General features: G+C 39.6%; 3 protein-coding genes across 4 annotated transcripts; 1 reads left to right on the top strand and 2 right to left on the bottom strand.

The window, feature by feature from the left end:
• Window positions 1–263: 263 nt before the first annotated feature.
• LOC146611266 (V-type proton ATPase subunit S1-like) lies at window positions 264–5,795 on the bottom strand. Its single transcript, XM_085344690.1, has 10 exons — window positions 5,666–5,795; window positions 4,547–4,667; window positions 3,650–3,724; window positions 3,363–3,556; window positions 3,232–3,269; window positions 3,007–3,092; window positions 2,683–2,909; window positions 2,525–2,560; window positions 1,225–1,462; window positions 264–1,117 (listed from the first exon to the last, which is right to left on the bottom strand). The coding sequence occupies exons 1-10, from the start codon at window positions 5,782–5,784 to the stop codon at window positions 905–907; spliced, it is 1,347 nt and encodes a 448-aa protein (XP_085200816.1). The 5' UTR covers window positions 5,785–5,795; the 3' UTR covers window positions 264–904.
• A 1,676-nt stretch (window positions 5,796–7,471) lies between these two features.
• gdi1 (GDP dissociation inhibitor 1) lies at window positions 7,472–13,476 on the top strand. The gene is made up of 11 exons (XM_085343847.1): window positions 7,472–7,693; window positions 8,669–8,776; window positions 8,955–9,054; window positions 9,817–9,951; window positions 10,037–10,235; window positions 10,415–10,546; window positions 10,649–10,748; window positions 10,894–11,065; window positions 11,718–11,862; window positions 11,972–12,026; window positions 13,014–13,476. The coding sequence occupies exons 1-11, from the start codon at window positions 7,649–7,651 to the stop codon at window positions 13,164–13,166; spliced, it is 1,344 nt and encodes a 447-aa protein (XP_085199973.1). The 5' UTR covers window positions 7,472–7,648; the 3' UTR covers window positions 13,167–13,476.
• Window positions 13,477–15,558: 2,082 nt separating this feature from the next.
• itih6 (inter-alpha-trypsin inhibitor heavy chain family member 6) lies at window positions 15,559–27,287 on the bottom strand. 2 transcript variants are annotated; one of them, XM_085344771.1, is made up of 17 exons: window positions 26,752–27,287; window positions 26,008–26,043; window positions 25,132–25,286; window positions 23,330–23,440; window positions 22,927–23,177; window positions 22,538–22,707; window positions 22,322–22,438; window positions 22,024–22,195; window positions 20,327–21,901; window positions 20,149–20,181; window positions 18,907–18,924; window positions 18,748–18,795; window positions 18,637–18,657; window positions 18,455–18,550; window positions 18,251–18,364; window positions 17,786–18,169; window positions 15,559–16,641 (listed from the first exon to the last, which is right to left on the bottom strand). In XM_085344771.1, the coding sequence occupies exons 1-17, from the start codon at window positions 26,869–26,871 to the stop codon at window positions 16,379–16,381; spliced, it is 3,684 nt and encodes a 1,227-aa protein (XP_085200897.1). In that variant the 5' UTR covers window positions 26,872–27,287; the 3' UTR covers window positions 15,559–16,378. The 2 variants fall into 2 exon arrangements, with proteins under 2 accessions (XP_085200897.1, XP_085200898.1); XM_085344772.1 differs by having other exon boundaries at window positions 18,455–18,499.
• Window positions 27,288–27,731: the final 444 nt, after the last annotated feature.

Raw genomic sequence — 27,731 nt, 5'->3', positions numbered from 1 at the left:
CATATCTAAATTTCAAGACGCTTCCCCACTTAAGTAGCGATGCCCATCCTGTCGTACAGAAACATCCGCTTTACCCTGCATTTAGTTTGCAAGTATCTTTCAGCCTGTATATGACCTCAAAATAATGAAATAAAACAACTGCAACTGAGGGGCCCACAACTTCAGAATTACTTAGGAATTTATAGATTTATTTGCAATTAAACAAATCATATTGTACTTCATTGCAAATGCACGTCAATATTTTTTTTTGAAAACAAGGCACTGTTATTAAAATAGCTGATAACCCAGAAGCAAAGGGTAAACCTTAAAGGCAAATGAAGTCCTTTTATACAAATAAATTACTTGCCAAGAAAAATGGCAACACTGATATCCAATGTTAAGCCATGACAAGTGGCCACAGAACTGAATCCAAGGTATGTTATTGGGAAAAACAGCAGCACTACACAACACATCACAAATGATCATTTATATACACAGGCACTTCTTTCATTAACAGTAGTTTTTAAATTACAGTTAGGCCAGTGAAATTAAAATAAAAAATTAAGAACTGAGGTCTGAAACGGTCCTACAGCATTTAGCGATCACATTCGTATTGGCAAGGAAGTCATTCCATGGTATGTGTGAAAATTATTTTAGTAAAAATACTAGCTGTATCTGGCACACGCTCTAAAATAATAGTCATTAAAAATACACTCTGGAACCTGTAAAATATGGCAATATGACGTGGAATGTGCCAAAATAACTGTGGAAGGACTCAAAAGAAACATACATTAAAGAAAAAGACCCAAAAACACAAAAGCTAGAAGGCAAAGGGATACTTTCTTTGATCAACAAAGGGGCACTCAAAAACTGAGGAGTGGATGTTCTTACTTTTTTTTTTTTTTTTTTTAAGTAAAAAAGTGATTTACTCTGACTGAGGCACTGAAATTGATGGGCCTTTGGGGTCATCGAACCGATCCATGGTGTTAATCTGCATGATCATGTGCAGACCGTACACTAAAATTAGCAGCGTAAGGAGCACAGTCACCAGTCCCATCCAAATTGCTGGGGTGAAGAAGCTTGCACAGTCACTGGCGTAGGAGAAGTTTGTGCTGTTGGCCAACCCAAAGCCCTGAATCTGTATAAAAAACAGAAAACAATTATTTAAGAAACCCTTCATCAACACACCTCTTCATGCATTGGTGTTTGACTTTAAAATTAGCAAATGCGGCACTATATTTGTACCTGGAAGTCGATAAAATTTAGCCTCCATTGAGATGAATTTGTGTCTGTTGTGTTTGTGTGGAGCAGGATATCTCCGAAGTTGGCGACAGACTGGCAATGAAAGGAATACTCTGCGGGAGCATAGATGTCACGGCTCGCGATGTAAGATGCACTGAGGTTAGCGTACTGCAGCTCAACTGCATCCAGGGAGAACCATTCTCGTGCAGAGACAGAATAGAAACGCTTGCTCATTGAAAAACTGGAGATCAGCAAGAGAAGGATGGTCAGAAAGCGTATCAGTGTAAAAAGCACAATCACTGTTTAACTATTCTTTCCAAAATAGTTGTTCTAAACTCTTACATATCCGTGAAGGATTTTAAAATAAACTGATGCTAGCAGTGATATTAAAAATATAGTATATTACATTACATGGAAATAATATCTCTACTGCAGAGATTGAGAAAGTTATTTTTGCCTTTTTAGAAAACAAGAAAACTTTGTTTTTGAAAAAGAGAACTGTCTTCAAATGGAAGCCGTGATTTCAGGAATTTCAACAAAATACTTCATTTTTTGAAATGCGTTCTTACTAAGAATTAAACAGGAAGATCCCATTTATCACTTAAACATAAATCCACATTAATTTAGCAACCCTATTTATAAAAATGCCTCAAGATGATCATTTTATGAACTCTGTTGTGTGATAAGAAAGCTGTAAAAACATTAAATTGCTTAATACTTGCACAAAGGCTTGTCCTCCTAGTTGTGTAAGTTTCTATGTTGAAACTAGACAGAAAATAGTCCTTGAGCTAAAATGTCCATAGTGACAACCCCCACTGCTCACTGCTTCCAAGATGTGTGCAAAATAAAAATAACTAAAATGCATCAGCTACAAATAAAGTGAACCAAATGACCAGCTGTTGACTCCAAGATTTTAAATGTCAGGTAAATGTCATTTTGTGTTTCAATTGTAGAACAAAGTGATCTCTTAGAGAAAGCAAAGCAACAGAACGCCTCATTCATGCCAGCACTGTGCTGCACCCATTAGTACACACTGTCACTCACAAACTTCTTTTTAAACAGGGTGTGGGCAGAAGCAGCAGCGGCTCAGCTAGATTTAAAGCCACACACACTGAAAGAACCGGTTTGGAAAAGCAGGTGTGTAGAGCATGATATCTAAACAGTAAATACAAATACATAGAAATACTATTGCTGTGGTACATTGAGCACAAAATTGAAAAGCACATCCTGGGGACATGTTAGAGTTATTAACTAATTGAAAAGGTACAATATTGAATCTTTAATAAGCAACTTTTTGCCTTACCTTAATCTAAAGCCTGATTGGTAACTAAGCACAAGCCTGAAATGAGAAAAAAATAAAACATGCAACTGATTATTTCTCTTTAAATAACAAAAAAAAAAAAAACCTAAACTCATCACAGGCTGGATATTGCTTTGGGAAATAATGAAAGGCCACTTTACCGTGAGGTACTGCCATTACACAGTGATCCAACAAAGGAAGGTACATCCTGAGCAAGGTCGATCCATGGTGAGCTCGGACTCAGTCTGACAGTGAGATTTTGAGCCCACAGCATTATGCAGGGACCACCAGATACATTAAACATGATGGGAGGCTTAACTTCAGGTCCATCTGCTTGTAGCAAGGACCGACCCACTGGCTGATCAGAAATCGGGGTTTCTGAAATCACCTGCAAAGTTATCAAAATGTTGTTCATTCTCAAAAAATACCCAAACATTGAGAATGTGTTATAATGTGGCACGTTTTGACTAATTTTAAAAACATACTCGTGATGGCTGGAATCCTGTGTATATTGCAGTGTATGGGATGTTTTTTGCTTTCATTGAACTCAGAACTTTTCCAATAATTTCATCTGTTGACAGCAAAATGCATTCAAATTATACACAAATCAAAATATAACATATAATGCTGACTACAATTATACATGTTTGTAATTGTAAATGTCATATACAGTTATAAATGTTTTTAATCCTCAGCACTTAAAAACATACCATTCTCATGTAGGACTTCCTTGCATGACTTCTGTAAGCTACAAAACAATTTAAAAATAATAGACTTTAAGTATTAATTAAAAACAGATAACTGATTATTCAATATAACTTTGAACAAAACAAAATCTCACCTGCTACAATAAGGAAGATTGATGAGCAGGAGGTTGCTGACAGACGTTTTGATAGTCAGATGTGAGAGAGTGTCTGCATCGACGAGCACAGGCGAAACACCGAGCTTCTCCTGCAGCAGAGCTGCCATGTTAAAGGAACCAGACCACTCCAAGGCAGGCAGTGTCACTTTTGAGGTAGAAGACTGCATTGCATCCTGAAAAGGATCAAGTGGGCACAATTATCAGTCTGTTTGTCTAGGAAAAAACTATATTAATTTTGGACTAACATATAGTTTATAAAAACATACCTCAATGTTTTTAAAGGCACTATCCTCCTTATTCCCAAATACGCCACCAAAGACTGTGAAGTCATCTTTGCTTAACTAAATACAAAAAAGGAAATAATTCTTGAATTCAGGAAGACTTTAATAACTAAAACATTTACCAGTCCCATTAACTCACGAGCAATTAATTTAGCAGCTAAATTGACTGAATGCCATTCATAATCAGACATTATTTTAACGGAATTCTTTTTTAATGGCTCAGTTTGTATTTATCATTCTTAAAAAAAAATACAGCCTGTACAAATTACATTAATTTGGACAATTATTATCTGCTACTTCTTTCATTTTCTTTGTTTCAGTAATACTAGGAAAAACTACATTTCAAATCTTAATGTCTGTTTGAGTGACTTGTGTGTATGCATGACAGTATGCTAGTGTGCCAAAATATGAGTGAACTGGCGGCTCCACGATACCTCAATTGACAACAAACTGGAATGAAATCATTGTCACGTTCATACTTTTCACGCAAGCTACATCTAAAGGAATATCTTGTTTGTGCTTGTGTAGTTGATTAAAAGTCATAGAGGATTTACAATGACAATTTCATGACGATTACAGTCACGATTAAAAATATCACATGGGAAAATATAAATATATGGCTCAGTCACAACACTGAGTGTTCACCACCACCACAAAAAAGACCCAATGTATCACAGAGGAACAGAGAAATGGGAAGTGATGCCAAAACTCACTGTCACACCACACTGTTGCAGTGTCACATGGGAATGCAGTACAACTACCCCATTTTGCACAACTTGCATATAAAATGACTAGCTTTCAAATCAACAAATGGTGAACAATTTAGTGACATAAACATATTCATTACAGGGCCAGAATCTAGTTTATGTGTCAGGTACTGACCTTGTCCTGCAAGAACAGCAGCACGGTGTGGGAGCCAGAGCTGAAGGCAGAGGTGAGGTAGGCACTCAGCTGCTCATAAGATGCTATATGACCAGCTGTAGGTGAGGCCAGTGGTGGCAAGCTAAACATAAAGAAAAAAAAAATAAAGATGAATTGTGATATTAAGTGGTTCAGTTGCACTGACACATTTTTTGAAAATGCTGAAAATCCCAGCGGCTTTTATTATGGCTTTATGTACTTCATTTTTAAAAGAGACCCATTAGTCAATCAAATGAATCCTTTGAGTAGGCCCAAACAAACCTGTGTTTCCTGTAAAGCTGGCACATATATAAGAAATGTCTAAATAACAACAACAAAAATAAAAATAACGAATCGGATATTCATCCTATCATCAAAGAAAACTATTTTGGTATATCAACCTTGCTTTGTCCTCCTGCTTAACACACCACCTCATACAGTAGTATACTTCCACATTTTAAACTCCTGTGTGCATCATCATAAGGAAGTGCAGTACCCTAGCAAAAGTCACTGTCTGTAGTGTAAATGTGTTTGATGTTACAGCTTACTTTGCTTTTTGCAGATGAAGATCAACAACAACAGAATAAACATATCTACTAGTGCTAAAGAGCGTCAGGTTAGGGGTTAAATCAGGGAGACTCGTTACTTCTATGGGTTATTTCAAAATTAAGAAATAAAAGGATGGCCATTATGAACAAATTGTAACAAAACGCACAAGCAAATCTCTACAATTTATGTGTAAATACTCCTCTATATATTTAGCATCTAGACTTTAAACGATTGGTGTTTGCTAGGTTTGCTGTAAATTTAAGTTAATTTGTAAATTTGTGTAGTAACCTGTAAATTGTAAATGCTATAAATCTTTTTCTGTCATTTAATGGTCGGGAATTGCACAGCTACAAGCATTTCACCCCCATGTCATACTGTGTATGGTTGTGTGTGTGTGTGTGTGTGTGACAAATAAAATTTGAATTTGAATTTGAATAGGTTGGGCAGCAAAGTAGCTAGAAGAGTTAGCATTCGAGTTAGCATACAAGATAACTTTGCCGGTAGTTAAAGTGAGTTTTGCTGAATGAATAAGTAAGAAAAACTAAATATTACCGTTCACTGGACCACATAAGAAAAGGCACTTGAGACGTGGCGCTCCCCAAGGCGAAAAAAGGGGCGAAAAGTAGAATATAAAGACCCATTAACCGAGTGGAGCTCCTCGAACCTGCCATTTTCGTTTAGACTTTTCCGTAACTCTATGCTCACGTGACCCACACCACCTGACAGTCATGTGCTGAAGAGATGACTTCCTGCTTGTTTCATTCAGCCCGAACAGCCCGCAGCAGCTGCTGACACCAATGACACACTACAGCTTTGCTCTCAGTTGAGCATTTCCAGGAGAGAAACCGCTACAGTACCACCAGCTGACCACATTGCTTAGCAGAACAACTGATTCTTTAAAGTATGGTGTGCGTGTGTTTGTGTGTGCATGTGTGTGCGTTTAAACAAATACGGCAGTCTTCCATTATTACTTCATTTATATTCATATTTTCTTTTTTTCACACTTTCATTTAGGGCGTAGACTAATTATCCAAGATACTCTTAAGCGTTTAAGAGTTAAAGTGTTAAATTCCCTCTTTGTTTCATGTCCTAACAATTACATATAAGTAATTAAGTAAATAATAAATAGATAAATAAATCAGTCTAAACATTTATTTAATTGAAAAGCCACTCCTCAAAAAAAAAATAAAAAAACAACAACAATCCAACAACCCTCTATGAGCAAACACTTGGTGTCAATGGGAAGGAAAAACTCCCTTTAAACAGGAAGAAATCTCCAAGAGAACCAGGCTCAGAGAGGGGCAGCTGTGTGCTGCAATGGGTTGGGGTGATGGGAGAAAGCCAGGACAAAAGATTCATTGTGGAAGTGAGCCTGAGATGAATAATTACTAATAATTAAATAAACGGTAGCCTAATAACAGTTATGTTAATGCTGTAGTTACTTATCATTTTACCTGTCCCAAAAAGCATAATTATGCTAACATCTTACTGCTGAACTCCTATGTGATATTATCAAATGTAAGGCATATATAAACCTCAGCATCACGGTAACATAAAAAGGACAATATATTAATCATTCAGTGATCATGACTGCATAATTAACTCTGTATAACAAATACTTTTACTTTAGCTACTTGGGACTGTAGGTAGCGTTTCACAGCCAAAACAGACTACTTAAATAGGAATGTGACATTTACTTAAAAAAGAGGCCTAAATGCTTGTTTAGCCACTTTGCAGAAAGGTTATCCAAATCTTTTGCAGCACTGCTTTTCTTGTAACACCGTCTTTATTGGGAGACAGGGCTGCAGAAAAGACACTTTTCTTTAATAATATTTAAATCCGATCAAACATTACGACCCCCTGCCATACTCCTGGTCCCCCACCCCACACCCCTGTACCACCCCGTTAAAAAGAAAGAAAGAAGAAAAGCTTGGAAACACCCCTGCTGTAAAGGCCTAGTGCGTGCGCTCAGTCAGTGAAAGCAACTCCCATCCACACAGCTGTAGCAGCGGAAGGATATCGCTGCCTTCATCCACGCAACGCTGCGCCTACAACTGGGAAGGAAAGATAGAATAAGAAATTAGAGAACACAAACATTGTGGTTTCAAAATGGCCAAAAACAAAAGCCAAACTCCACAACAGCACAGCCCGTGTGCAAAATAAACAATCGCCAAAGCCGGCTCAAAGCGGCGTCTCTCGCTTTGCAGCTTGAGTCCATTGTGTGGCAGGATGGGAAATAGGGAAGGAGGATGCGCACTATTTGCCGACGCGCAGTGACATTGTTCTAGACTGCTCCACGATCAGGGCCATCTTTGGTCGTCCTCGCCGGTGACAGTGTGGACTGTGTATTCCATTGGCCATTTATACCCAATGATTAATAAATAATATTTTACTTTGAAGAGCAATTTAAAGGACCTGTGCAGAGACAGTGAGAGACAGTTACCCGGTTTGTGGACTAACCAATTTTATTTGCTTTCAATACCCTTCATTTCTCAAGGCAAAAAGAGGGCGAGACGGGAGAGGCGGTGAGACAACATGGATGAGGAATATGATGTGATCGTTTTGGGCACCGGACTCACAGTGAGTAGTCAAGCTTCGTTTTGTCTGCACAGAAACACACCGAATTGATTCTGTCAGCTTCCCAAAGGATGGTTTTAGCCAGACCAGAGGCCCGATATCCTCTATCCTAGCCAAAGAGTGGAAGCCCCTTGCTTCCCGGCGTGCGTGTCACATTAGAAATTTATCACAAGAGATGCGCTTTGGAAATAAACCGCACCAGCTGATCTGCTTGTACACGACGAGAAGAAAATAGTTCCTCGACCGGGAGTTGTTTGCTTTCCAGAGTCACAGCCGGCTCAGTGTTGTGTTACACCCAGCAGCATCTTTTAGGCGTAACCCTACAGTGTGTCATGGTCCTCTTTGCATAGGCAGGCCTCCATCCTGAGGTTGGCGCAGGCCTGAGCTCCGGTTTATTAAATGACAGAGCTTTTCACTGCTGCCACTATCGCCGCACTTTCCTTTCACTCATCACACCCTCTGCGGCAGAAGTGCGCTTTCTGTGCTATTCTCCCAGCTCTTTGCAGACACGGAAGCGGATATTCTGGTAGTTTTATAAATGGAATCAAATACAACGATGCATATCCACACAATTTTTCTTTTTTATGTAATACATTTTTAATTACATTATTGTTATTATTATTATTAGTATTAGTATTATTATTATCGTAGCTACGTTGTTAAGACGATGCAATCACGCATGCGTACATCTTTTCCACTGTCCCCCGCATCCCTCTGTCAGAACCTCCTTACTTCCATTTACATTCAGTGTCTAAACTAAGCAGCGTGCCTATCTCTAATCATATGCTAAGGTCTAGACCAAAATACTAGAAACATTTCTCATCTTGACAACTTAAACTACACCCCTCAATGAATGATTCAACACATCTCTAAAACACTGGAGCCTTGACAGGAGAAGGATTTATTATAGGGCTGTTTTATACCTAAGAGTTATTGATGTGATTGATGTGTTGGATAAATAAATCCGTTTTCGTGCAGGAATGCATTCTGTCTGGGATCATGTCCGTGAATGGCAAGAAGGTTCTGCACATGGACCGAAACCCCTACTACGGTGGGGAGAGCTCTTCTATTACCCCCCTGGAGGAGGTAAGGACTTCTGGGATCTATAAAACCAATCAATAAACTTTTAATGTTTCTCAGTATATCTCATTTTACTTCAAGTCCCATCTGTCACCCTTTTACTGTCTTCATTTGCTAACTGCTTTATTATCTGTAAAGCCTCAGATTCGATGGGCCTCACAGGCTTTCCTTTCCTTTTCCACAGCTGTACAAGCGCTTCAGTCTGCCAGATACCCCACCTGAGTCAATGGGCAGAGGACGTGACTGGAACGTTGACCTCATACCCAAGTTTCTCATGGCCAACGGTTAGAATCCTGTTGCTAATTATATAAAGAAATGCCATAAAAGTTAGCACGTGATAAGTACACAAGAGCCAAAGGGCTTTTCAGACTATTCAACGGGGTAATTCTGGAGCTTAATACTGTGACTGCAAAATGCTTTAATTCTTCAAGGTTGGTCACACACTAACTGCTTGTTTAGGTGACTCTGGAGACCTGGCAATGTAACCTATTTAAGTGGCCAACACCTTTGCCAGCATTAATGCTTGTGGGTGGTGTTTTACCATGTCCTGGTGTTTTATAAGCAGTGCCATTCGTGACAGGAACAAATAAAATGCTGGGACTTTTTTCTCTCCTGGCCTTTAATCTTTGTTCCAATCAGTATTTTTTCAGAGGCCATCATATTTGTCCATGAAGTTTTTCCACTTTTTTGTGCATTTCCTCATATTTATTCTAGTAATTTTCAAAATCCCCCACCAGGAATCTGATGACATTTCTGAGTTCTTACATTAAGACGGTGGCTGTTGTCCTCTTAGTGATCCATTCAAAAACTAGGGTAAAAAAGTAGCTGGAAATGCATAGGAGGAATCGACCAGACTAAGCAGGCGAAATACAATAGCTGTGGGATTTGTTAACGCGACATATAGTTATATTTCCTGTGAGGTGCGCGTCATGTTACAGCATGTTATGTTGTAGGCTTTCAAGGGATTTGTGGTTATGTTGTATATGTAGTGTGGATTTAACACAGAGCCTGTAAGATGTTGCGTGTGTTTGCCTCCCTGATTGCAGGTCAGCTTGTAAAGATGCTGCTATACACAGAAGTGACACGGTATCTGGACTTTAAAGTAGTGGAAGGCAGCTTTGTCTACAAAGGAGGAAAGATCTACAAGGTGCCATCAACTGAGACTGAGGCACTAGCTTCAAGTAAGTCACCTGAATGTTGTCTCATTACGTTTTGCACGCGATGACGTCGACAGTAGAGTGCTGAAACCTCGGTTTGAATTCACAGATCTGATGGGAATGTTTGAAAAGAGGAGGTTTCGAAAGTTTTTAGTCTTTGTGGCCAATTTTGATGAGAATGACCCCAAGACCTTTGAGGGCGTGGACCCTAAAACCACAACGATGAGGGACGTTTACAAGAAGTTTGACCTCGGTCAGGATGTCATTGACTTCACTGGCCACGCCCTGGCCCTCTACAGGACAGATGAGTAAGAACAACATCACCCATCATCAACCGTTTAATTGTTTATTTCTGCTTAATGTCACAGTTGCATGCTTTCAAATATGAGTCACAGATGTTCTTATCGGGGAATACCAAGGGTTTATTGTTATTATGTGCTTAAACAGATACCAATGGGGTTCTCACATTGCTTTTGCTCCACTTCAGCTATCTTGATGTTCCTTGTTTGGAGACGATCAACCGTATCAAACTCTACAGTGAATCACTGGCACGGTATGGCAAGAGCCCTTATCTCTACCCCCTCTATGGTCTGGGAGAACTGCCACAGGGCTTTGCCAGGTATTTTAACTTAAATTAAACTTCTGATATTTATGATGGAGTCTGTCATAACTATATAAACCACTCCTCGAGTTAACGGATCATACTCGTTTGTAATCTTAGGTTGAGTGCAATCTATGGAGGAACCTACATGCTGAACAAACCTGTGGATGAGATCGTGATGGAAGGTGGTAAAGTGATTGGAGTAAAGTCTGAGGGCGAGGTAAAGCAGATTCTGCCTTATTGTCCACAGCTACACAAGTTTAACAGTATCATTACAAATTTTAAAGTGGTTACGCCTAAGGTTTATTCAGCCAAATGTACTTAGCCAGCAGACTCACATCATTACTGTCTCGTTCCCACTGCAGGTGGCTCGTTGTAAGCAGCTCATTTGCGACCCTAGTTACATCCCAGACCGTGTCCGTAAAGCGGGTCAGGTGATCCGTGTGATCTGCATCCTCAGCCATCCCATCAAAAACACTAATGATGCCAACTCCTGTCAGATCATCATTCCTCAGAATCAGGTTAATCGCAACTCAGGTGAGCAATATTTTCTATATTCAATATTTCTGCTTTTTATTCTTCAAAGAAATGGTGCAGATTTAGTCCCCTACAGATTAAATTTAGATTATTTTTTAACATCCCTAATCAATAAACATCAGACTCCATGTTAAATGTGACAAACTAGAAGTGATGAGCTCTGCAGTTGCCCTTAGCTCCATGGTGCCTTTTAGCACCTTTCTGCTAATAGTTTCAGTTGTACTGTTTTGATTTACTATCACTGTTACTCACCTGATTTAAACAGTAAAGTTGGAAAAAATAAAAGAAGGAAGGAAAATAAGCACTATAGACAACTTGCTTGACAACAAGAAGAAGAAAGACAATTTAAAAAAGTAACTTGTGCATATACTGGAGCAACCCTGAGATTTTTTTTTTGTTAAAAAGTTATGGAAACAAAAGCAAAGCTAAAGGAAATGAGATATGAGACACACAGCAGGTGGCTAGAAACATGACTCCAGATGAATGCTTATATAAACAGGCAACTGTTTACTCAACTGGGACGATAACGTGTCAGTGTGTATACAGCTCGTTCCTGCTGCCTCCAAGTGGACAAAAACGTCAATTAATCCTGCTTGAAGTTAACTCTTGATTTAACCATCTCTTCCTGTTAACTCCTTTGTCTGTTCTTTAGACATCTATGTGTGCATGATCTCCTATGCTCACAACGTGGCGGCCCAGGGGAAGTACATCGCTATTGTCAGCACCACAGTGGAAACCAGTGAACCTGAGAATGAAATTGAGCCAGCTCTGGAGCTGCTGGAGCCCATCGACCAAAAGTGAGTCCCACATTTTACTTCTTGCTTATTCAAATTCATGTATGTTTTTAGTTACATGGGGGGGGGGGTGCATATATAACTGGGATAAATCACATTTTTTTCCCCACAGGTTTGTGGCTATTAGCGACCTTTATGAGCCCACAGATGATGGTACTGAGAGCCAGGTGAGACATTTATTCCAAGGGTAACATCCAGAAAAAATATTGTATTTTACAATATAACAAATTAATACGCTGCCACAACTAATACGGCTGAGTTGAAGGGTCAGTTGACCAGTTTGTTGCAAAGAAATGTTGTACTAGATAGGTAATTATCATTCTATCATAGACTGTCCATAGAAGATGGCTGTAGTGATGATCTAGTGATGTCACTTGTATCGTGATCTCCTTTTTGGAAGCTTCAATTTTATGGGCAACAGCTGGCCCGCTTGGTTATTTTGGACCCATAAATGGGTTGCTAACCAAACTTGGGTTAACAAGTTTGGTTAGCAAGAGGCACCCATAAACTATGAGTACATAAAATAGATGCAGACACCTGCTAATTAGTGCTAAGTTCCATACAGAATGATAGAATTCACTCACCAAATGCATAGCGCTTTTAATACAGTTAAATGCAAGATATTTGACAGTTAATTGTTTTTAAAATAGCCCAAAAGACCTTAAATAAAGCCCAGATTTGTTTCTGCTCTAAAATGTTAGAATAGGAGGCTGTGGGGATTGACTCACTTTTGAAGCCAGCTTGTATGTGCATGTGAGGCGTTTAGGTGCCAGCTTGAAATTTTAGCTGCAAGCATCAGACTGCTCTAAACAATCAGATTCAGAGTTTTTTTCCCCTCTTGCCTCTGTATAATGTTACTATGAGTGGATATCCCTAATATGTTCATATTAGACACAGAGCTGTGTTGTGTTTAAACCCTCTGTTTTCAGTCATTTACAAAGCTTTGTTAGGAGATGGGAGATAGATCTGCTTGTTTCAAACAGATAAACTGTGCAGGTGCACAGAGGCCTGGTATGACAATAAATAAGGATCATGCAAAGCTACTTTTGTATATTTTTGAATAAAAATGTGAAGCTGGAAATGAGCACTGCAGCCTCACAGACCTGCTAGCAATGCTGTAAAATCTAACTCTTGTTATTGAACTCTTTCCTCAGATCTTCGCATCAAGGTCCTACGATGCCACCACTCACTTCGAGACCACTTGCAATGACATCAAGGACATCTACAAACGTACGACCGGGAGCGACTTTGACTTTGAAAACATGAAACGCAAACAGAACGATGTGTTTGGGGAGGATGAGCAGTGAGCTAGAGAGGGGGGCTTCTGAGAGAGGGCAAGGCTGGGAAAGGAGGTGGATGCAAAACTGGAGGCAACGGGGCTTTCAGTAGAGGGCCGGGGCTGCCTAAACAGTGCTTTAAAAGCAAAATGGGTAAAATGTGAGAGTGGTGGAGAGGGTGTGCGTCTGAGCCTCTGAGCCCGTCTTCAGCCGTTTGCCTCCACCTCCTCGCGTCGCTCTCTCTCGCCCTCTCTTGGCACGCATTCAGACACATAAATGCTCACAGACACACACATACACGCTTTTCAAATGCTCACATTCCCTTTCTCTGTCACTGAAAAGCAGGGTTGATATGGTTTTTCATTCCATTGTAGAATTTACAGTATAATCATGTCTTAACTATTATCATTAGAGGTGAATTTATTACTTGTTGTTGGCAATTTCCAAAGCATTTCATTCCTCCTGTAACATCGTTCTCCTCATATCAGAGGTTGGGTCGATGGAAGGTTGATGGCACCGAGAGGTCTCAACAGATAGCTCTGACATGAGAGATGTGTAACGGCTTAGTGTAGAATCCTCTGGAAGGGTCACCTCCAGTGGACGTGCATGCATCTTTTACACACAGTAGTATTGTACATAGATTCAAATGACACTGCGGTATGAAGGCTGGACCATTCCACGCATCACTCCTGTCAACCCTGCTTTCACTTTTCTCTTACTTGGTCTTTTACCTGTGTTTCTTCAATAGATGCCGCTCATTTTGGCAAAATCTGTTGGTCGGGCAAAAACAGAAAAAAAACAAAACAAAAAAATGTGATGAAAAGTTACATATAAATGGGCTGTTCTGTCAGCTGATAGTGCTCACTTTGCAATGCTGTTGTGTTTCCTGTGCTAGCAGGCAAGCTAATCAGTGGCTACTAACTGTCAACCCTTCCCTCCTGAAAAAGAAAAACACAAAAAAAGTTTCTTTGTTTATCTCTGTTGTGTGATGTCACTTTTGAATTTGAATAGTTTACTTTCTAACATTTTAAATTATTGAAGAGTTTTATTTCTATATGCTTGGTGCACATTTCACTGGCTGAAGTTATGAAGTTTACAGAGCAGAGGATGAAACCGTGGTCTTCGAGTTGAACATTTACAAGAAAAAGGGAACATTGGGGCAAAAAGGCATGGTGAGGATTTGTCTTGTGTTAGGTGAGGGTTTCTGTGAAGAGATCTGGAAGATTTTTGAAATGGTGAAGGATAAGAATGTATGTGAGGAGATTGTTGTCTTGGCGAAGTTTCACTTGCGGGGGAAGAGAGTGAAGACTGAAATTTCGGCTCTCAGTGGAAGCACCAGATTGTGTCTTGGTTGTTTCAACCCTTGTGTTTGTCATTGAGATAAGTCATTACCCTTGGGATTAAAACTCAGAAAAAAATTGTAGTGTGACATAGAGGGAAAAGCAAGAAATTTTCAAAAGACTGTAGCATAGCATAAGTATGAAACCACAGTTCCAAGTGCCGCCCCATGAGAGTGAACCAAGATGCTTTTATTTGGTTGTAGCCTTCATTTTGGGTCTAATTCAAATGTTTGGACCCATTCAAAACATTGACTGCTTTGTTTTTACTAACATGTAGTGGGAGGCCAGTCTTGTGCCAAAACTGGTGATTCTGTTATTGGCAAAGCTCGCTGACATTAAAAGTTTGGTGGTGTATGTTGCTCTGCAGAGCTGGCTGAACACTATATGCTGTTTCCTACCGAGTCAGAGGTGTTATTGTACACCTGAGACAGTTCCTCATATCTCTACAGTGCACACTCGCAGTCAGATTGATCTGTGGCTTGGCTCGTTATGGATCAAAACAAACACGAGATGCTACGATCCATTTTACTTTACTGAAAACTGAAGCGGTTCCATTTCACTTTATCCACCGCGACCAACCCCTTGACAACTCTAAACAAAGTTATCGCGTCTGGGGTGTTGACGTGTCTTATCTTTGAGCTCTATTTATTTGAATTTCGCTGACGTATCGTGGAAGGGTTTACGTCAAATGCTGAATATGCTATGCTAATAGTTTACGTTCTGATGATAAAATGGATTTAAAACGTTATGCACACCGATTTCTTTTGTTTGTTTATTTGCTGTGTCATGTGTTATGTTTACCTAATTTAGTGATCATTCCAGTGTTGCATCAGGATTTAATGATTTTTAGCATTCCTAAGAAACAGGTTTTGATGGAGGGACAACAGCAGCAGTCAGTCATAGATCTGGAGTCAAAATCGATACAGCTGTGTGTTCGCACTGTGCGTCATTTAACATTGTGTGTGCTCTTCATCCTGGAAACACATTATCTGGTGATAACTGGAATACTGTTTACTTCTTGAACATAGATATATCTGAAGCCCCCCACCCACCCTTCCTCAGCATCAGATACTATCCTCTTTTTTATTTATTGAAAACAAAAGCCTCATGTGTGGTTGTACTGTTTAGTATGGCCTTTGAAAACCACTATTGACAAATATCCCTTGAAATTGACAAAAGAAATAGACTGAGTAGTAGAAAACTTACTGTCCTTGTTTGATCACTAGTATGTGAACAATGCCTAATGTCTTGTGTAACAAATAAAATGAATTAAACTATGAATGAAATGACAGAAAAATAAAAAGCACATGGCAAACCTGGAAAAGGCTGATTTGTGTTGCTTATTAAAGATGCAATGCTGACACGGGAAGTTTATCTATACACAAATACATACATTAATGTTTTATATACACTTGTACTAAAAATACAACTTATTGAATTACACTATGATTACAAGTAATTCTGAAAGATAGCTTTTGACTATCAAAAATTCAATCATAAAATATAAGAATAATCTGATAAACAACTTGTAAACAGGGTTGTTTTGCAAGACATTTTGGAGCATGCGCAAACTGCTGCAGCAACCATTGGATATTTTGTAGTTGCCATGCGACCAGGAGTACATTGCGTCTCTGTCATAGATACGAAGCTTGAATCTGGTTCAAATTCAGTGGTGGAGATGGAACAAGGGCACCATTCAATCCTTTGCTGTATTTACTTCTTTACAGGAAACTTTTCTTTGCAGTCTGTAATCTGTCCCACCCTTCCAGAAAGCCATTCAGGCAACTAACCCAGTTGGATCCCAGCTTTGGTTCATCCTTTTGTGATAACCTATCCACATTACCTGCTGTGACTTGAGCTGTGCAGCAAACAGACAACATGGTGGAAATGACTCGGCTAGAATTACACATGATTCACCACGTAGCTCTCATACGAATGACCCAGTAGTCTCTCTATCTCTGTCTTGGGCACCACCCAGCAGCTGCTTCGGTGGCGTTTTTGCACCGAGTCCTTCAGCGTCTTGTCTTGCAGGGTAACTGGCATTTGCTCTGATCCCCACCTCAGGATCCCTCTGGCCAGAATTTGTTCCTTCTTAACTCGATGAAGACCTTCATCCACGTAGTCTTTCACCACTGTTATATTAATGTCAGCGCGTTGAAACTGGCCTGCAGATGGATAAAGGACAGAAATGATGAGAAGTAACAACTTAAACTCACTTCCTGTATTCATCTATAAATTTGAGGTATCCGATTATTATTTTTTGACACTTGATTGAGTAAATAAGCACGTTTGATTGCTCTATTTATCATTTACATTTAACACTAAGATCATAGACTGTACATAAAAGATGGAAAGTGTCTTCGAGTCTAAAAAGTAAGGCCTTCTGTAGTGTGCTACATTCTTTTGTTAAAAGTTTTAAAATCCATGTGTACAAGAGATTGTTTACATAATGCTTGTTTGGTATATTACAAAACAGTCATCATCACATCAAGTACTGGAGTTGGCTGACAAGTCAGTACAGTATGAATATGCAGCAGCCCCCATTTACACTGTCAGGTCCACTACATTATTAATGATGCATCATACTTCAAAAAACTATGATGATGAAATGCTTTAAATGGTAAAATAGTCAAATAAAATAGTAAAAATGGTCAACAACAGGCTTCAAAGTAATGGTAATAGTGGCTACATAATCTTTTATATAGAGTCTATGATTAAGCAAAGAGACATACTAACCCCAAATCCCATTAGCTCCTTAGACTACCTTAACCTGGATGACTGAGAACCTACGCTGACACTTACGGTTGCGATGGGATTTAAACATTTGTAGCATTAGTTAGCTGATGTTTAGGTTGGCAATGGTAGAAATTAGAAAGGTTGTACATTAAACTGTTGACAGTGAGGTTTGCAGGTTTTTTTCTAGTAATCAGATCAGGAAGGAGATATTGATCCTGAATATTTTTGTTTATTTGCTATTTATTTTTTTATTACATTCAAGGGAACTATTGGCTGAGATGAAACATCTTCCAGAAAACTAAAGAAGTCCAGTTGTCTTCTTTTTTTAAGCTAGTAAGACTGAATACAACAACTCTCTTTCTATAACTGATATCACATCTAAAGAAATGAAAATTGAATGTCGTGGCCAGCTTTCTTTTAAACCACTGGGCACAGTAGCCAACAGTGTAGTATTTAAAATGGTTTTGTAAGTGGGAGCTTTTTATCTGCAATTAAGTATTTTAAGTGTTTTATGCCATATGTACCAAAACAAAACAACATATTCATTTTCAGTGGAAGCTTCAGTGTACGCACCCAGAAGGCCTTGGGTGGAGTCAGAAAGCCCTCGCCCATCTGTGATGTAAAAGCCCAGGTGAGCCAACTGCAGGTAGCTTGGATGTTTATAATGATGGAACAGGACCAGGAACTGCACGCCCTCTGCCAGCTCGATCCAGCAGCTCTGGTGGTTGTCCACAGTAACAGTCACGCCTTGCCTCGTCACTGATCCCTGCTGATTGATGGGAAGCGTATCCCGCCCTTCACCTTCCAAAACTACAGCGTCCAGCGTGAGTGTGATCATGATGTCACCAGAGTTGCCCGTGACCGCGGAGATTGTGAGCTGGTCAAAGTAGTTTCGCAAACGGTCTTCAACACCATCTTTGGAGGGAGCCCCCATTAGGTGGCCATCTACAATGATATCTTGAAGAGAAAGGAGACATATGTAGACGTTTAAACACCAAAATTACAGTGTCAGATTATAGATCTTATTGCTCTGCATACTTCTCTCTGGGTCTTCCAGCAGTCTGAGGACATCATTAGCCCTGCCATCTACTGTGAAACACAGGTTTTGGTGAAGCTTTGCTAGCTGGACCACAAAATGAGGATCTCCATCAACTGCAAAAGATAATATTTAGTATATACATTAACTACTGAAATTAGTTTAAGGGCCTACTAAAGAGAAAATAAATAAAATGTTGACTCAACCTGATGAGGAGAATCCCCTGATGGCTCCCATTTTGGGTTGAGGCTCTAAAAACACAAGACATTCAGCTAAAGGACAATCCTCCTCACTCCCAAGCACTGAAACCAATGACAGGACTGTATTGCAAGCAGCATCTTTACAGTTAATGACTTTATATGCAGCTTTTGCATTCTCAAATACTCACCAAAAGTGTCAGTAATATACCCTGAAAATAAGTCAGACATGTATTGTAAAGAAACATTTCAGGTCGTAAGTGAGAGTAGAGTATTGCTTCCAATATACATTGAAAACTTACAGTTATCTTGATCGTCATCGTAATCATATTCATAGGTTGCATCATAGTCTGAGAAATGGAAACAATGTATGAAAAGCAGGTTCACTTCACACTGCACTGCTCACCAAAGGAGCTGATTTTAGAAATAACAGAATATAATGATTTAATCATGATGCTTACCTTTCACCAGGTCAATATCTATTTAATAGAAAAGATATGCAAATTATTACTGATTTATATTCTGATATATATAGTTGTCATGGTGTATTTTAACAGCTAGATAATGTTACTGAATCTAAGAACTGTGTACAGTATTTTAAAATGCAAATTTATCATTTTAAAATATATATAACACAATTTTGAAAAGCATTTGATTAATTTCCTCTTATGTTGTTTTTATAGTTTTATAGTTTAATTTTGTTTTATTTACTGTTATATTGTTTATATTTCCATTTCCTGTGTTGTAAAGCACTTTGTGATTTTTTATCTGTGAAAAGCGCTATATAAATAAATTTTACTTACTTACTTACAATTATAAAATATGTTGTTTTTGCTTCAACACTGAAAATAAAGCATTTCTTTAATTCTTTAAAGCGAACATTTCCACCAGAGAATAATTTCCCCTCCAATGTTGTCAGATGCTTTAATTTCCAGAGACAATTTTATGAAGGGGAACTATTATGCTCAATTATCACTTTCTATTTTTTTTCATCCTATTTGTCCATCCCTCCTTCTTTGTCTTTGGATGAACTCGGTCAAAGTGAGGCATTTTCTTATTTTTCAAAATTTCCTGCTTTCGATAATACAGGAAAAATGTACAACAACACAACAACATCAGCTGAGTTCTTCAGTGACCTGCAGTAAGCTGAGCTTCCTTTGCCATACTGAACCAGGAAATTGGTCCTGATATGAAATAAAGATACCCAAAGAGTGATCAGGATGTCCGCATTTAGCATATCTGACCACTACAGTATGTTCACTATGTACAAGAGTTTCATTTTGGTTTTTTTATTAAACTTGTCCATAATCTCGAGTGTGTCCTAACTTTTTAGTCCTGCCCACTTGCAGTGAACCCTTCTGTTTTTGAGGTGCTGCCAGTCAAGTTTTTTTTTTTTTTTTTGCCTTTAATTAAAGCGTGTATTAACAGATTTCAGATGGCAGATAAATTAAAGAGCTATGTCAAGGTCCAGTATAAGATGAACAGGAATTATTCTAAACTTAGACTTATGTTAACCTACTCTAGAATCCAAGAATAAAAGTACAGGGCACTACAATAGGTCCCCTTTAAGTAAATTCTATTCTTGTATATGATATAACTATTACTACTAGCTCCAGTATAAACAGGTACAAATCTATACAAATATATACAAATAGCGCTTTGACTAACAAAGCGTTTGTTATAGAGAGGAAATCCAGTTTTACCTCGTCTTTGAATTTGAATGGAAGAAGAGACATCTAGTGGAGAGACAATAAACAGTTCAATAAATGATAAACAAACAGTCTACTCCTCATCATCCACCTTATAACTCCCAGGTTGCAAAAAAAGCTTTGACTGTGAATTAAGCTCAGCACACAACAGATGAGACGAGGTGTAACCTACCCAGAAGCTGTGCTGCCTCCCACAGTTGTTCCCCATCTGTTACGCCAGGCATGGGAGCAAAGGTAGCTGACACTAGGGTGGCAATCCTCAGGTCTGTGTCAACATTTGATTTTGTGTTGTTGTTTTCCACTGCTGGAGCTGGAGCTGGAGTGGGAGAGGTTAGTGTAGATGACAAGTGAGTGAGGGAAGGAGTGCTTTCGGACAGGTGAGCATATGGAGCAGACGATGTGCTGTTCTCTGCTCTTAGAGTCACTTTGACAGGAGGGAGAGCTGTCCGTGCTGTACTGGGTAGGGGGGCAGGGTTAGTTCTGACTGAACTTAGTGGTGGTGAGAGACTGGTGGTGAATGTCAGCATAGGGGTGGTTGTGGGAGTATTTGGTTTCTTGGCATTGGGCAGGGGAGTGGAGACCTTTCCAGGTGCAGGAGGTGGTGCTGTTTTTAAAATCTTTAGCAGAGAAGTGGGTATCTTTCCAGCTGGAGGAGGAGGAGACGTTTTCAGGCCATTATGGGAAGGAGTGAGCTTTTTAGCAGAGAATGGTGCAGGGGCTGTTTTCATAGAGCTCGGACTTGAGGTTGTAGCTGCTTTTTTGGATGATGTAACCACTGATGTTTTGGGGGGTTTTAGGGTATTTGGAGGTGACTTAGGCAGGCCTGGATTTAACTTCTTATGCTTAAGGTTAGGCGGTGAGCCGGACTTCTTTGCTACACCAGAAGCTGACATTTTGGTTGTAGCTGTAGTTGTTGCTGTTGTGGTTATAGTGGCAGCTGTGGTGGGTTCTGGAGTGGTTGGACTTTGAGTTGCTTCATCTTCATCTGGCTTAACTACAACTAAAGAAGTGACTGGTGTAACAAAGTTATATTTGAGGGAGAGGTTGGTTGCTTTATCTGTTAGCAACTTTTGAGTTGCAGGATCAGTAGAATTCAGTTTAGCCAGTAGAAGCTCTTTGATAGTGAAATATGCCCAGAGGCGATGAACAAAGCTGGATATCCCTTCTAAATCTCCCGAACACTCAAGTGAATCTGTTGTCCCATTTTCTTGGGAAATAAACACGTCGTTCTCCAGCTTCATTTGCTGCTTTGAATCTATAGCTGAGACTAGCACCTTTAAATCTTTGACCCCGGTCTTAACTCTCCCAGTCACAACCAACTCAGATCCTTGGAAGTAGTTTGGAAAAAGGGAGCGGGTGACATCAAATGCTTGATCATCCAGATAAGACAGCTGTATGTCTGATAACAAAGGGCTAGCTACTTCATCATAGAAGTCCTTAAGCTGCAAGGCTGCATCTGCATCTTCATACACCATCCGGGCTACACCTCGGTTTTCCAGAGCCAGGCGTTTGAGAAGCAGGAAGTCTGCATCATCTCCAAAGGCAAGGCCAAACAGAGAGGCCGAGCCCAAAGCCTTCTTGGCATTACTGAGGATAGTCTCACTGGATGTGACTCCAATGGTTGCTTCCCCATCAGTGAGGAAAATCACCAGAGGAACACGATGAGATGAGGTGCGTCTGGAAGGGCCAGAGGATGGAGGATTGACAAGCTGGGCAGCTGAGAGCAGAGCTGCATTAATATTGGTCCCTGACACAAAGGAGTGGAAAAAGGAGAGAATTAGTTGAAGGCACAAGTTTAACAATCAGCTGATGCAATGATTCAAATTGTGTACAGTGCAGCAGTTCAGTCAGTATCAGTTTTGGACTCACATCCTTCTGCTATAATCCTCTTCACAAACTCTTTGGCTTCCCATACATTCTGCCGAGTTGCCCGCACTGTTTTGCCTTTTTTCCAAGTGTGAACCTTGTCCGAGAAGGTGATGATGTTGAAGTGGTCTCCCTCTCTAAGGTCCCCAAGGATGGTGCTCATAGCTTGCTTTGTCTACTGACAGAAATTCTTGGAATTATTTACAGAAAACCGACGTTGCTGTCATATGTGAGCAAGTTTCTTCATCTTAAGACACTTAATACAGGTCTAGCTATCCAAATGAGCCTTTGTCCACTTTACCTGCTTTATCTTATTGCCTATCATTGAGCTACTGACATCAATGACAAATATAACATCCTTAGGAACCACAGGAAGTCCCCTAGGTGCAAAGTAATGCACAAAGTAGCCATCATACACCTGACAGTGAGTGAGAAAAGAGATTGTTAAAAGCAACCTTTGCTTCTATCGGTATTACATGTTTATAGTGTGACAAAGTCAGGAATGAAAGGTGCTGACCTGAACATCACCTATGAGGTCTTTTAGATCCACATCATACTGGATGATGAAATCAGCATTAAGACCATTGGAAGAAATGCTCTTCTGTTGATTTAGAGTCGGAGTGTAGCGGACCCGAGCACACTCGGGACTCTGCTCGACATGAGTAGAGGCAGGGGCATCGGCATTAGCTGTGGGAAACATGCCATGAGGTTGGACTCAAAACCAATAGAAGAGAATTTACAAAATTTCCATCAAAGTAAGTAGACTTATTTGCATTTTTCTCACCAACCATTTAAGAATATACCATCCCTGTGTGGTATGAAATTACAGCCAGCAAAAACAAGACATTATGTTAAGTCAAATAATGCACATGTAAATATTCTGATGGCTAACCGTTCAGATTTTACCTTGAGCTGGGGTGTTGGTGACCGCTTGGCTTGTCCTAAGAGGAAGGACCTTAAGAAAACTGATGCCTGTCCTCTCTCTTATGCAGACATCTAATGTGAGGTTCTGGACAAGTTGACCGGGCCTCAGACCCAGAGTGAGCTCATAGCGGCCGAGCCGACGCTGTAACAGCTCCTCATACGTCAGGAAGAAGGACACCCTAGCCCCTGATGGCACACTCACTGCAACACGAAACTTCTCAATTTCCCTCTCTCTGCAAAACCACAAATGTAACATTTGCAAAGTTGTATTTCTGTAAATATAGTATGATACTGCAAACATGAAAAAACTACCCCCCCAAAACAAAACATAATATTCTGCAGTTATCAAAGGTGGTAAAAAGTTCCAATTTTCCCTAAGACTGACTTGGTAGCGACAAGTCCTGCTGTTTTTCCTTGCTTCTTAGCTGTGTCGTACATTTTCCTGGCAGCAGCCCTTTCCTTCACCTGGGCCACATACACCTTGTTGCTGGAAGTGCTGATGGGAAAAGGAAAGAAGAAATACCTCTCTGTGTGACACACACGGGGATGTTAAACATGATTTGTTTTACTTTACACATCGTATTTCCACAGAAATTACAAAGCTGCCACACAAACTTGTATACATATCGAGTTCATACAACATGAAAAGGAGGTGAAGGTTATAAACAGGAAGAGTGGAAAAGAGTAATTTTCGTGTAAAAATAACAATAATGGAGCGAGAGAGCTCACAAGCTGATGATCCTCCAGGGGAGTGCCACTGTGTGCTACACCCAGCTAAATCCCAACCAAAACCAGCGCTCAAAAATGAGATTAAATTCACACAGTGCACTTTCTAGGCATCGTGACCACTGCTGGCACGTGACAAGGTGCTAAATTAAGGTCAGGTCCACAGAACAAATATATCCAAAGGGAAAAAAACATCAAGAGCTAACTAAAATAAACCCGCAGCCTTGAAGCGGGTCTTGTTTGAAAAGCAGAGCAGAATGGCATGAGAGAGCAGAGTGGAAAATGAAGGTGCTTATATTTATATGTGTGGCTGGCTGAGAGGGTGAAGGAACGGCTGTACGTCAGTGATCTACACATAGAGTTCTTAGTGTTGGAAGCCGAAATGCCAAAGAACTAACGCAATACATATACCACAACTTTTTTCCTCTGGGTATTTAGTGACATACAGGCAGTCTTATGAGTTCTGAATGTCTGTGTGAAAACATTTATGAATGTACGCAAGTCTGTGTGTGACAAGGAGTGAGAGAGAAATGTCAAGAATTATGGGTGCAAGAAGCTGTACGAGCTCCAAACTCACACATACTTAAAAAATTCAAGTCTAAATCCTCCTGTGTACACACACACACACACACACACACACACACACACACACACACACACACACACACACACACACACACACGGACAGCTGATGTAAGTGTGTGTCTATGCAGCATATCTGAACTGGCAAGGTGCCTTAGTAAACTGTATGGGGGAGAAAGGGGAACTGGGCAAACTCCTATTAACTTTTGGACTTGGGTTTACAAAGCTTGGCATTCATGTACCCTCAGGTTCCTTCTCCTCCTGACCTGCTTCCGCTCCCAAATTCAACTCCGGGCTTGCTGTTTGGCCTGCAGTGTTGACTTATTTGTCTTGTTTATATTTAGCATTTTTAAAGGAGAGCGGTTTTGAAACCTCTCGGTCATAAAATTATGCATCTACTCCAGACCAGAATTCTAGTTTCCTAGAGCAAAAATGATCTACACGTACTAATTTCTACTAATTTGTCTCAAGTTTTACTTTATGATTCAGGCCACCAATGAAAACGATTACTTTTGTTCATTTCAATTTGCGTTATTTCTCAATTGTGAGATACTCTACATATTTATATTGATACTGCTTTTTTTCTATTATTTGTATCTTGTCTTCTCTCTATATAGCAGACAAAAAGCGTTTTTTTTCTTGTCCACTCTATAATGTGGGACTTAGTAGCTATGCATTATTATATTTTAATCAATATACAGTGAACACTACTGGAAGACAGTTATTCAAAAGAGTGAGACACAGATTGGGTGCTGTTTCAGGCTTTTAAAGTAAGAGCAAACAAGTAGAGAAGAAGAAAAGGAAACAGAAAGAACACAGGCACACTAACAAAGAAATGATACCATAGGTAGCAGACTTGATAATACTGGGCCGACTTACATGGTGAAGTTAGAGATGAAAGCAGAGGAGGGCAGGTCCACCTCAAAGGCAGCCTCCTTAGTTATTGGGAGCTGGTTCCACACTGAACTCTGGACTGTAGTAACAGCATAGCGGGACACCACTGAACACTTAACAAGGTAGTCTGTCACCTTCAGCTGGAGACATAAAAAATAAGTGAATAACTTAAAGGTTGGAGAAGAAAGCAGCAAACTGAAGGATTTACAGGAGATTCTCGTCACATAGGAGCAAAGCCCTGTTTTACTGTAAAAATACAAGACGTCAATCAAATCAACTGACTGCAAAAATAGAAATAAAAATGAATAAATTACAGTTTACTGTAGATTTGCCACCTGTATGAATCTTTCCCAGTTGCCACATGCATATGAACTTACTGTCAATGTGGTATCCTTGTTTTTCTTTTTTTATATATTACTGATTCCCCTGCATCAAGCCAGTGAAACAACACAAAGCAGTTCCCTGCAGGGTGTCTGTGCCCTCCTGTTGTTTACTTAGGGACTGCTGGCGCCTACTGAGACCAATCTGGTTAATGCTGGCCACATTAGTGCAGGACAAGGCGACAGGCAGGGGGCAGAGACAGCCACATCAGGCTTCCACCTCAGCGGTATTTAGGAAAGCTGTGGTTTGCCCAAGAATTACTGTATGTTACCAGGGAACTGCTACAGACTGAAGTAACCTGAAGGAAAAATCCCACAGTGGAGTTACTGAAGATATCCTGAGAGGCAGTGGTGGTTGACTGTGAAGCTTGTTGTTCAGTTCAGGTTGTGCAACCAACAGAACAGAATGAAATCTGCACAGCTGTTAGAGCCACAGAACAGCCATTACTTAGCACTATTACAAAAAAATGCACAGACTTACCACTGGTTTTGTTGGTTTGCTTTGACGTTTTGCTCTCTGGAAAAGAAACAAGGCACCACATAAAAAAACAAAAAACAAACCACACTGGTATTTCAAGTGCATTTAGGAAATGGCACATTTTGTAAGTGTAACAAGAGATTCTTGGTTCAATAACTTGTCCAAAATGTCCCATTTTTGAATCAATCTGTACAATCTTCCTGTGTGAGGGTTGGGTCAAGATTGAGTGTCATAACAGTTTGAATCAAAGTCATTCATGAATGGAGGGGAAGTGGAACTGGAAATAAATGCTTTCACTGTATGCAGGCCCGGGCCAGGGTTGCACGGTTCGGTGTCCAATGTTAATTCAATACACTAGTCATTGCTGTGTCAATACATTACCAAATATCCTGTGTATTGGTGCGAAGTTAGCATAAACAAATAGTAAGTGTGGAAACCCCCTAAAGAGAAAGTTACGCAACATTAATTATACGGGTTACAGAAAAATAGGACTATATAATAAGATCTTTTTTGGTAATCTTATTATATAGTTCTCCATTGTGCAAACTTTCACTTTAGGAAATATAGCTTTAATAAATTTTAAATATTTCGCAAAGGGTTGACTGAGATTTACTGGATTTAGATGCATGTTTGTGCGTTTAAAATGCATTAAATATAAAGCTCTGCGTCATTAATATTGTCCTAATGCAATAGGGATGATATTTCAGAAAGCAGCATTAACTGTGTAATAAAAAACCAAAATCTTACCTGTAAATTAATATTCGTGCTAACTTTTGCGTCATAATCCTCTGATAATCCCTCTCGCATGTACAAAGTGAAGAAGACTAGAACACAGGGAACCTTTAAAAACATTTTGCCCTTAATCATTTGGACTTGGTGCTGAAAAATAAGGAAATCGTCCAGTGGTCTCACGCTGACTGAAGCAAGCAGAGCACACGCCTAATTTTTACACTTTTTGCAGTGGGCAGTCCACCCCCTCTCTCGCGTCACCTAAACTGCGGCTTTGATATTGACATAAAAATACATTCAGAAAGGAGCCAAACATCCGTGAGGTGTTGTGGAAGAAAAAATGCCAAAGAGAGTGAAGTTCATTTAGAAACCTGCACGACTTTTCACGGAAAAGGAGGAGGCCGCTTCCAGCATGCATTCATATATACTGGAAACTTTGGGGACTTAACGAGAACTTCAGGAAAACACCAAAACAGTCTCCCCTCCCCAGCTTCTCCGTAACAGCGCTCCTTAAAATAATCACAGTCGTATTTTTTTTCTAATTACTGCCAAATGTTTTCGTTTCACTCGAGCGACATTTCTCAAAGACCCATTATTTAAAAGAAAAAGGAAAAAAAAAGGAAACAGTAACATTGGTCATTAGGTATGTGGGAAGAATTTAGACTTTAATTGTTGCACGTGGCAATTAGAAGAATAAAACAAAGACTCCTGAATTCTAATGCGAATTTATTTTCTCACATATTGGAGATAATTATTCTTATATATTTTCTATGTACAACTTTTATTTATTCGAACTCACCATGCTATTTAATTTCATTACAGTAGTTACAGTCATCCAAGTATAAAGTAAATGTTTTGTTTGGGTGCTGTCCATGGTGCTGATTCCTAATTACATAACTTGATGATCAACAACACATTTTGTTATCTGTACCACAGTTAAATGTACATGAAGGCAAGGTTAAGAGTGATAATGAAAACCCATCTACATCTACAATTTT

This window comes from Diplotaxodon limnothrissa, linkage group LG20 (assembly GCF_057381915.1).
Source record: "Diplotaxodon limnothrissa isolate DT_005_m linkage group LG20, D_limnothrissa_male_GT1.1, whole genome shotgun sequence".
Classification (NCBI taxonomy): Eukaryota; Metazoa; Chordata; class Actinopteri; order Cichliformes; family Cichlidae; genus Diplotaxodon; species Diplotaxodon limnothrissa.
This window is presented reverse-complemented; position numbering and strand designations above follow the sequence as displayed.